Here is a 10,899-nt window from a genome sequence, read left to right as displayed (position 1 = left end):
ATTACTCCCCCCTGATTACCGTATTAACCCCTCGTTTCATGTGTCTCTCCTCAGGCCGGTGGTGGCTGGTCCGCTCCAGGAGTCTGAGGTGCGGGAGATCCCTCCACCTCCTTTGGACATCGAGGGGGCGCCGGCGTACTCTGTCCGTTCCATACTGGATTCGAGGCGCCGGGTGGGGGGCCTTCAGTACCTTGTGGAGTGGGAAGGGTACGGTCCGGAGGAACGGTGCTGGGTCCCGGTGAGGGATATCCTCGATCCCTCTCTGTTGAGGGACTTCCATCGTGGCCATCCGACTCGCCCTGCTCCGCGTCCTCCTGGCCGTCCTCGAGGCCGGTGTCGGCGCGCTGCTGGAGCTGCACGTCAAGGGGGTGGGATACTGTCACGAATTCAGCCAGGGCTGCCCCTCCTCCTTGCTCGGGCAGGTTTCGACGTTCGTTGTCATCGGCTTACTAGCCACTACCTCTCCATTTATCATCACTCCATTTGTCTTGTCTTGTCAATCACACACACCTGGTACTCATTCCCTCATTAGTCTGTGTTTAAGTGTTCCCTCTGCCCCCTTGTCCATTGTGAGTGATTGTTCATTGTGAGAGTGAGTAGCTCGATTGATGTAGCCAAGGTGGATTTTTCCCTTGTGCTAGTTTCGTTTTGACGCTTGCTGCGCTTTATTCATGTACACTGAATAAACTCTGGATTTCGGTGTTTTCACCTCCTGCGCCTGACTCTGTCATTCACACCTCATCACATGGAGAACCCGATCCATTGCTTCGCCCAAGCTGGCTAACATGTTGGAATGCTCCCGGACCCGCTCAACGACTCCAGGCATATTCTCTGCTCCTGCTGACTCCATGCTGATGGGTGTGTGATTCTGTAGCAGGTGATTTGGACAGAGTCAGGCGCAGGAGGGTTAATGCAGGAGGGTAAATCACAGAATAAATGGTTTATTCGGCAAATACAGCGGTTCGCAGCAATGCGTAAAACAACTACAGTGCGGTATAACGGCGCACTGGAGAAAAACAAAACACACAGGTGAATATCCCGCCGATACAGTACATAAAGCTCCACCGAGCTATCGACACCTCCACATGAAACAATCACACACAAAGACATGGGGGGCAGAGGGAATAGTTATAAAGGGACTGACGAGGGGACATGAACCAGGTGTGTATAAAAAAACAAGACAAAACAAATGGAATGATGAGATGAGAAGCAGCAGTGGCTAGAAGGTCGTGACGACGAACGCCGAAGCCTGCCCGAACAAGGAGAGGAGGCAGCTTCGGAGGAACTCGTGACAAATAATGAGATGAAACAACTACACTGAGAAAAAATACAAACACAACATGTAAAGTGTTGGTCCCATGTTTCATGAGCTGAAATAAAAATATTCTCAGAACTGGTCCATACACACAAAAAGCTTATTTCTCTCAAATGTTGTGCACACATTTGTTTACATCTCTATTACTGAGCATTTCTCCTTTGCCAAAATAATCCATCCACCTGAAAGGTGTGGCATATCAAGAAGCTGATTAAACAGCATGATCATTACACAGGTGCACCTTGTGCTGGGGACAATAAAAGGCCACTTTAAAATGTGCAGTTTTGTCACACAACACAATGCCACAGATGTCTCAAGTTTTGAGGGAGCGTGCAATTGACATGCTGACTGGAGGAATGTCCACCAGAGCTGTTGCCAGAGAATTGAATGTTAATTTCACTACGATAAGCTGCCTCCAATGTCGTTTTAGAGAATTTGGCAGTACGTCCAACTGGCCTCACAACCGCAGACCACTTGTAACCACGCCAGCCCAGGACCTCCACATCCGGCTTCTTCACCTGCGGGATCGTCTGAGGCGGGGGTGGGTTGCTGAGGAGTGTTTCTGTCTGTAATAAAGCCCTTTTGTGGGGAAAAACTCATTCTGATTGGCTGGGCCTGGCTCCCCAGTGGGTGGGCCTGACTGCCAAGTGGGTGGGCCTATGCCCTCCTAGGCCCACCCATGGCTGCGCCCCTGCCCAGTCATGTGAAATCCATAAATTAGGGCCTAATAAATCAATTTCAATTGACTGATTTTCTTAAATGAACTGTAACCCAGTAAAATCTTAGAAATTGTTGTATGTTGCGTTTATATTTTTGTTCAGTATAGATTATTATTTTTTTACAGTGCACACACACACACACACACACACACACACACACAGTCACATAGTCAGTAGATAATCTTTAGGAGCAGATTCGTGTCTCAGTTGGGGCTTTTCCTGGCGTCAGCTAAAATAAACGATGCCAAAAACAGAACTCTGGAAAAACCCAGATTTCCTCTTTGGCCATTGGTCAGTTCTCTGCTACCCAATCGTTCAATTGGCCCATTATATTGTCTCCCGCCTCCCACCCCCCTGTGGTGTGCATGTGCCAGATAAACTGCCATGGTCATGATGGTATTGTTTAGCTGTGTGTGTGTGTGTGTGTGTGTGTGTGTGTGTGTGTGTGTGTGTGTGTGTGTGTGTGTGTGTGTGTGTGTGTGTGTGTGTGTGTGTGTTATAGAGCCGTGTGGTTGGCTGAATTGTTTAGCTGGGAGAGAGTTCTGAGGAGGTCATATCAACACCAAGGTCTAGAGAGAGAGAGGGGGGAGGGGAGAGAGAGAGAGAGGGGATGGATGGATGGATGGATGGATGGATGGATGGAGAGAGGTAGGATAGATGGAATGAGAGAAGAAAAAAGTTAGTAAAGAGACAGAGAAAGAGAGAGAGAGTGGGGGAGTAGAGTATTTGTGGGAGAAAGAGTTGGAAAGTTGGAAAAAGTTGGAGAGCGAAAGAAAGTGGAGTAGGAGAGGGGTAAAATAGGGAAGGGTGGAGAGGGAGGGGGAAGAGAGGGAGGGGGAAGAGAGGGAGGGGAAAAGAGGGAGGGGAAGAGAGGGAGGGGGAAGAGAGGGAGGGGAAAAGAGGGAGGGGAAGAGAGGGAGGGGAAAAGAGGGAGGGGAAGAGAGGGAGGGGAAGAGAGGGAGGGGGAAGAGGGAGGGGGAAGAGAGGGAGGGGAAGAGAGGGATAGGAAGAGGGGGAGGGGGAAGAGGGAGGGGAAGAGAGGGAGGGGAAAAGAGGGAGGGGGAAGAGAGGGAGAGGAAGAGAGGGAGGGGAAGAGGGAGGGGGAAGAGAGGGAGGGGGAAGAGAGGGAGGGGAAAATAGGGAGGGGAAGAGAGGGAGGGGGAAGAGGGAGGGGGAAGAGAGGGAGAGGAAGAGAGGGAGGGGGAAGAGAGGGAGGGGGAAGAGAGGGAGGGGAAAATAGGGAGGGGAAGAGAGGGAGGGGGAAGAGAGGGAGGGGAAAAGAGGGAGGGGAAGAGAGGGAGGGGAAAAGAGGGAGGGGAAGAGAGGGAGGGGGAAGAGAGGGAGGGGAAGAGAGGGATAGGAAGAGGGGGAGGGGGAAGAGGGAGGGGAAGAGAGGGAGGGGAAAAGAGGGAGGGGGAAGAGAGGGAGGGGGAAGAGGGAGGGGAAGAGAGGGAGGGGAAGAGAGGGAGGGGAAGAGGGAGGGGAAGAGAGGGAGGGGGAAGAGGGAGAGGAAGAGAGGGAGGGGGAAGAGGGAGGGGGAAGAGAGGGAGAGGAAGAGAGGTAGGGGGAAGAGGGAAGAGGGAGGGGGAAGAGGGAGGGGAAGAGAGGGAGGGGAAGAGAGGGAGGGAGGGGGAAGAGAGGGAGGGGGAAGAGGGAGGGGGAAGAGAGGGAGAGGAAGAGAGGGAGGGGGAAGAGAGAGGGGAAGAGAGGGAGGGGAAAAGGGAGGGGAAGAGAGGGAGGGGAAGAAAGGGAGGGGAAGAGAGGGAGGGGGAAGAGAGGGAGGGGAAGAGAGGGAGGGGGAAGAGGGAGGGGGAAGAGGGAGGGGGAAGAGAGGGAGAGGAAGAGAGGGAGGGGGAAGAGGGAGGGGGAAGAGAGGGAGAGGAAGAGAGGGAGGGGGAAGAGGGAGGGGGAAGAGAGGGAGAGGGAAGAGGGAGGGGAAGAGAGGGAGGGGAAGAGAGGAAGGGGAAGAGGGGGAGGGGAAGAGAGGGAGGGGAAGAGAGGGAGGGGAAGAGGGAGGGGAAGAGAGGGAGGGAGGGGGAAGAGGGAGGGGAAGAGGGGGAGGGGGAAGAGGGAGGGGGAAGAGAGGGAGAGGAAGAGAGGGAGGGGAAGAGAGGGAGAGGAAGAGAGGGAGAGGAAGAGAGGGAGGGGGAAGAGGGAGGGGGAAGAGAGGGAGAGGGAAGAGGGAGGGGAAGAGAGGGAGGGGAAGAGAGGAAGGGGAAGAGGGGGAGGGGAAGAGAGGGAGGGGAAGAGAGGGAGGGGAAGAGGGAGGGGAAGAGAGGGAGGGAGGGGGAAGAGGGAGGGGAAGAGGGGGAGGGGAAGATAGGTAGGGGAAGAGGGAGGGGAAGAGGGGGAGGGGAAGAGAGCAAGAAGTTACGTTTTTTCTTCATTGTGTTTCTTTATAAAAGTGATTTTGGGGTGGACATTGTGTGTGGTATGTATGTGTGTGTGTGTGTGTGTGTGTGTGTGTGTGTGTGTGTGTGTGTGTTTGTGTGTGTAAGTGTGTATGTGTGTGTATGCAACATCATAGATAAACTGAGTTCTGTCCAGCCACTCTCAGCAGGGATAATGATGATGACTCTATGACTCAGACCCAGACCTCCCCATGTCCCCCTAGACTGGGCTGGACAGGATAAGACAGACTCAGACACACACACCAGTGCCTCTAGCTTTCTTGGGGCCCTAAGCGAGATTTGGGCCCCAGACTCAGACACCCCCCTCCCCCACACACCTTTTAAAACGAATTTAATGCAATTCTACTCATTTTGCCATGGGGTCGGAGAGAGAATGTAGCAGTTTTAAAGATAATTTCCTGCAATTCACATTTTGACATGACTTATGCCAAGTTCATATGATATCTGTGTGAGAGTGACTAACAAAATCAATGGGGGCCCCCTGGAGGTCAGGGCCCCTGGGCACATCCCTGCATGCCGGTTTGGTAAATTGGTGCTGAGTAGGTTTATAGTTAGACTACCTTATCTAGCAATCTAAATAGAAATCTGACATGGGCTAACTGAGTGACTGACATAACAATAGAAAAACTGCTGATGCACTACCAAATGTTGAAATTGCACATTGTGTATTCTACTATTTTAACGCTCAACAGTAAGTTGAGACCTAAAAATGGGGGCCCCGACTACACAAAAAATGCGCGCACCGAGCACACGTTGAGGCCAGATGTTTAAGATACAGAACTGAGAAACAAGATCAATTTATTACCCAGAGAGAAAAGTCCTGTTTTTCTTTTAGAATAGAACAATGGAATATTAAAAACGTAACTTATTGACACATAGCTATTGGCCTATGACTACAAAGAAAGAAGGGCAGATGTAGGTAGGCCGAACATAGATAGGTAGCCTATATCTATGAAGCAGACGGACTTCCTAGCGTAATAATAATTTCATTTCAGTGTTGGTTTCTTTTTAGCCATAACCGAAAGTTTGTCCAAGACTCCGTCAAGTTTTTCTTCACGGTGGCTTCCTCCCCCCCCCTCTCCGCTTTTGTTCTTACTCACTCCCCCCCCCACTACTCCGCTTTTGTTCTGGAACCGGAGCCGAGTAGAGCAGGGCACGAGGTGGTGGTCGGTATGGCGGGAGGCTCGAGCGGCGTCTCATTTCTCGGGGTTGTGCTGCTCGCTGCGATTCTGTTGCAGACCGTGGCCGTTACTGTCACCGTGCTATACTTCACTAACGTCCTCAACACGGTAAGAACCGGGGGGAAATAAGGGGTAGAAAAAATACACGTACTATTTAAGTATATAAGGTCGCTTGATGGAGCTTGGACTTTGCACTTTTGTGACTATTCCATTGGCTCCATTGTTTCGGGCAAACTAAATTATGTATGTTGAAAGCATTTGAAATATATTTGATCCAGGCTTGATACGGGTTATTTACCTTGTGTTTATGCGACGTTGTGTTGTGCGGTGCCAGTTCGCATACAGTTGGAGAAAGTAGTTATGTTGCAATAAAGCTTTTCCATGAAAACTTCTTGCTTTGCAAATGATTTCCCTGACTTGTTTGTTGATTGTGATAAACATTGCCAACGTGTGCAGAGAACGCCCAGTGCATTCTGTAAGATAAGGAGTGTTTATGTGTTGTAGTAGTGTAGTGTGCACTGGGTATAAGGAAGTTCTGTGCCGAGAACTGTGCAAAAGGTTAGTGTTATCTGGAATCCTTGGGACGTCCCTACCCTAAACCCTAACCTTAACCCCTACCATACCCCTTAAATAACTCTAACCCTTACCTTAACCATTTTAAAGTTAAACTTCAATGGGGTAACATCAGTTGGGACGTCCCAATGATCCCAGATAGCAAGGACCCTGTGCAAAAGACTGTCTGCAAGAAAACTTTGTTGATATGCCCTTTATCCAATTTTATTGTTTTCTTATTGTTTCACCTTGTTTTTGCAGGGAAAGTTTAGTGCATACTGAAGTGCTTTGTTCAAGTGCTGATGAAACTGTAAATGTTTGACTTTTGTTAGGCTCTTTGTGTTCTCTCCTGCAGCTGTGTACTTTAGTAACCTGGATTATTTCCATAATGATTGAGCAACAATGCTGACTCTCCCTCTCTGCTTCCCTATACTCTCCCTCTCTCCCATTCTCCTCTCTCTCTCTCTCTCTCTCTCTCTCTCTCTCTCTCTCTCTCTCTCTCTCTCTCTCTTCCATCTCTCTACTCTCCGTCTGTCTCTCTCTCTCTCTCTCTCTCTGTCTGTCTGTCTGTCTGTCTGTCTCTCTCTCTCTCTCTCTCCTCTCCCTCTCTGTCTGTCTGACAGCAACAGAGAAATGTTATAAAGACTTATACAGACAGACAATCCATTTGAACATGGCAGTATTAGTTTCATTACAGCAAGAGTAAGTGAAGTAAACAACTGTTTATGATGCAACTCAACTCTGGTCCCCCAAGTATCCCTAACAACGTTAGCCTATCCACTTTGTTGTTCAGTCGAAGGTGTGTAGTATTAATTTAAATGTGTGTGTTGTTCAGATGAAGGAGACGTTTGCAAGGAGCAGTGTGTCGTGTCTGACACGGGCCGACCTCAGAGAGGGATACGTACGCTCCTCCACCGAGGGGAGAGGAGACCCCTGCTGGCAGGTCACACAGCAACTACACACCCTCATAGAGAAGGTAACACACATCCTCATTGAGTAGATATCTGCCTCGCAGGGGTCCCAGGTCTTCTGGTAGGACGGAGGGGCTCCCTATATAATTTACCATTATCCACAGATCTAGGATAAGATTACCCTCCCTTAATCCTAACCTTAACCATTAGGGGGGAAATGCAAAACTGACCTAAGATCAGCAACCTTACTCGCCTCAGAAGAGTTTCAGACATACAATGGGGTTTTTATAGTGCAGTCTGGGATGGGATCCACTGTGGTTTAATTAGCACTGGAATGTACTCACCTGGCCAGAAACACACGCGCACATACACTCACACACATTTTTTGCAAGAATGTTTTGGGCTTTTATTTGAAATATGTTAAATAAATAGCCTTTCTCTTCTCTCTCTCTCTCTCTCTCTCTCTGTCTGTCTCTGGCTCTCTCTCTGTCTTTCTCTCTCTTTCTTTCTCTCTGTCTCTCTCTCTGTCTCTCTGTCTTTCTCTCTCTCTGTCTTTCTCTGTCTCTCTCTCTGTCTCTCTCTTTGTCTCTCTCTCTCTGTCTCTGTGGCCCTGTGTAGCTCAGTTGGTAGAGCATGGTGTTTGGACGCCAGGGTTGTGGGTTCGATTCCCACGGGGGGCCAGTATGAGAAATGTATGCACTCACTAACTGTAAGTCGCTCTGGATAAGAGCGTCTGCTAAATAACTAAAATGTAAATGTAAAAATGTCTCTGTCTCTCTCTCTTCAGTCTCTGTCTCAGCGATATCAGAGGGAGATCTCCTCAGTAGTTAGAGGTGAGATAACTACCTGTCTGACCTATAGAACTAGGGCAAAACGGCACCCTGTGATTTGAATTAGTAAAGCTGACATAGTAATAAGTAAGCAAGACTTGTCCGAGCCAGAACGGTTCATAGGGCAGGAGTGAGGAGCCTATCTCCTGTTTCTGTAGCGTGAGGCAGCTTGATGTACAAGTTCCATCTATGGACAGGATGCTAGTAAACCACTACATATAAGTAACCTTTAATGGGAATGTCCATTTTACAAGTTCTATGCTGTTATCACTGATTTATGTTTTGACTACACTAGGACAACTAATTGATGTTCTCGCTCTCTCTCTGTCAGGTGAGGTGTCCAGGGTGTTGCCCTCACTGGTGATGGAGGACCGGGCGCCTTCTCGCCCGAATGTCGCCGCCCACGTCACTGGCAGCTTGGCTCCCAAAGTAGAGAGGGAGGGAGGAGGTGAGACCTGTTTCAATTTTCACCCTTCATACTCTGCAACTACAACAGAGACACTGTGTGTGTGTGTGTGTGCACGCGCGTGTATAACCCTGTGAAGACTGGTGTTGAGAGTTTGATGAACACAGGTTAGACTCTGGGGGCATGTGGCTCACACCTGTGTGTGATGTGTTCTTCAGGTGTGTGTGTGTGTGTTTGTGTATAGTTCAGAGAGAGGGGAGAGGAGAGCTTAAAAGTGATTACATATCACTACAGTAACTAGTAATACAGGCAGCAAGCAGTATGTGTCCCATATGAGCTCTTAACCCAGTGGTAGATCTGGCAGAATACACCAACCCTCTCCTCACCATCTTGACAGACTGACAGCTCGGTGTGAAGTGTTACATTTATTGCCCAGGCCAAGTCTGTAGACATACAGTATGTTATGTGGTTCCATTTATGGCATCTTATAGCACACTTTCAATAATATTTATTGTGGGGATTGAGGCCATATACACTGAGTGTACAAAACATTAAGAACACCTGCTCTTTCCATGACATAGACTGACCGGGGAGGGGGTGCAACTCAATATTAGGGAGGTGTTCCTAATGTTTGGTATACTCAGTGTCTGTAGACTGTTCTATTCTATTCTTAACCGATTATATTGTATTCTGTCTTAAGACCTAGCCCTGTCTAACTCCTGACCCTTGAGCTTGCCTACTATTGCCTTTCTCCTTCCTGTCTGGCCACAGGTTCTCCGGGATGGCGTGTGCAGGGGCAGAAGATCTCGTGGTGGGAGGGGCATAAAGGGCTGGCATTCCTTCAGGACGTCCGATTGGTTGACGGGGAGCTGGTGATGCCTCGCCCAGGACTCTACTATATCTACGCCCAGACCTACTTCAGACATACCCACCGAGAGGAGGGGGAGGAGGAAGAGGAGAGGGAGCAGAGGGGGAGACCCATGCTGCAGTATGTCTATAAGAAAGTGAGTTCACGGTACCACGCTCATTTTTCCTATAAGAATAGGACAAACAGTTGTCCTATAAGAATGTTTGTTTTTACGTTTTCGATAGCTATATGACATCTTGAGTGTTTATCAAAGGTAGTTGTAGTGATGGTGCTGTGTGTCCTCCTCCAGGTGTCCTCCTACCCAGTACCCATCCTGCTGATGAAGACAAGCCAGACTTCCTGCTGGTCCCGGGACTCCCAGTTCTCTCTGCACTCCGCCCACCAGGGGGGGCTGTTCCCATTGGCTGCCGGAGACCGCCTTCTCGTCACCGTTAGCAACGCCTCAGCCATCGACATGGATGAGAGGAGCAGCTTCTTCGGGGCTTTCCTGGTCAGCTAGAGGTCAGGAGTTAGTCTGCATGGTGACTCAAGAGGGCTGGAACCTGGGACACACACTGTTTGGGAGCCATGTGTGAATACTGACAGACACATCATTTGAGAGCTCTGTGTGTGGTTGTGTGTGTGTGTGTGTGGTTGTGTGTGTGTGTACAGCTGTACAAAGCTTTAAGCTGTGACTGTGCTGTACATGTGAGGCGGTGTGAGCGGAGCTTGTGTGGTTATCCAATCATCTTCCACCCTGGTGCCAATGATCCAGCCTTCCCTCACGGCTCATCAAGGTCTGTGCTGACTGGATGATTGTGAACGTCTTAATGCTCTTTTCATCCTAAAAGGATGAGTCTTCTTCTCCTGTTTATATGAACTCAGAGATGGTTTTAATGTAAAAATGAATGTGGGGTGTTTCTGTGTTATTACTGTATGGACATTGAATGTTGTTTGATTGTAGACTATGACATATTCTTAACACAACCCCAAGCTCTCACCTGAGTAACACTGCCTGCAACCACACATTTAATTCAGCACTTTTTCACTTTGTTTCACAGTTAAAACGTTTCAGGCTAGGACCCAGGAGGCCCTACTGTAGCCCAGACCCTCCGTCACTATGGGAACCAGTGTTAGGACATGGGTAATGTTGACTTTGCTAAAATATGTATTGATTCTCCCACCGACAGACAGAAGATGGAATGATAGATATATCCGTAGTTACAGACAAGCAGAGACAGAGGTCTGGACAGGGTTGCCAGTTAAGCCACTTCAGTGGAGGAGAATCGTCTGCAGATGTTTTTTTGGGGGTTGAATTGTTTTACCATTCAATCATGACTCATGTAAATCCTGTGTGTGGCTGTGGAAGTGACGTTACCATGGAGACACAAACACACACTAAATATGTTGTCAATGTTAATCACTAGTGCTGGAGTCCAACTGCTCTCATGTAAATATGTGTACAATAAAGACACTAAAATAGGCGACCATAGCTTGTGGTCATGTATAGTAGTAAGCATTCAGTACCAGTCTATCACAACAAAACAGACATTACATCAAGAATCTCATGCCCCCTACTGGTAACAAGCTTAGGAGCTTCTGCTGCCTACCTGTGGGCAGTGCAGATATTACTGACTACAAGTGGTCATACTAAAGACTGCAGGTGAGCTGACTCCACAGGACACCGAGGGTGTAGGAATGTGGTTTGTATGGTAAGTCATGTGAAG

General features: G+C 48.9%; 1 protein-coding gene across 2 annotated transcripts; it reads left to right on the top strand.

Moving 5' to 3' along the window:
- Positions 1 to 5,336: 5,336 nt before the first annotated feature.
- LOC311119332 (tumor necrosis factor ligand superfamily member 10-like) lies at positions 5,337 to 10,656 on the top strand. Of its 2 annotated transcripts, none has more exons than XM_084194052.1 (6): positions 5,337 to 5,734; positions 7,014 to 7,154; positions 7,877 to 7,922; positions 8,251 to 8,367; positions 9,097 to 9,329; positions 9,483 to 10,656. In XM_084194052.1, exons 1-6 carry the CDS (start codon positions 5,618 to 5,620, stop codon positions 9,690 to 9,692), a joined length of 864 nt encoding a protein of 287 aa, XP_084050178.1. In that variant the 5' UTR covers positions 5,337 to 5,617; the 3' UTR covers positions 9,693 to 10,656. The 2 variants fall into 2 exon arrangements, with proteins under 2 accessions (XP_084050178.1, XP_084050179.1); XM_084194053.1 differs by lacking the exon at positions 5,337 to 5,734 and adding an exon at positions 6,794 to 6,880.
- The last annotated feature ends 243 nt before the right edge of the window (positions 10,657 to 10,899 follow it).

The sequence above is a fragment of the Coregonus lavaretus genome (genome assembly GCF_964263955.1).
Source record: "Coregonus lavaretus genome assembly, contig: HAP1_SCAFFOLD_1085, whole genome shotgun sequence".
Classification (NCBI taxonomy): domain Eukaryota; kingdom Metazoa; phylum Chordata; class Actinopteri; order Salmoniformes; family Salmonidae; genus Coregonus; species Coregonus lavaretus.
The sequence above is the reverse complement of the archived record's forward strand: the minus strand, read 5'-3'. Positions and strand labels throughout refer to the sequence as shown.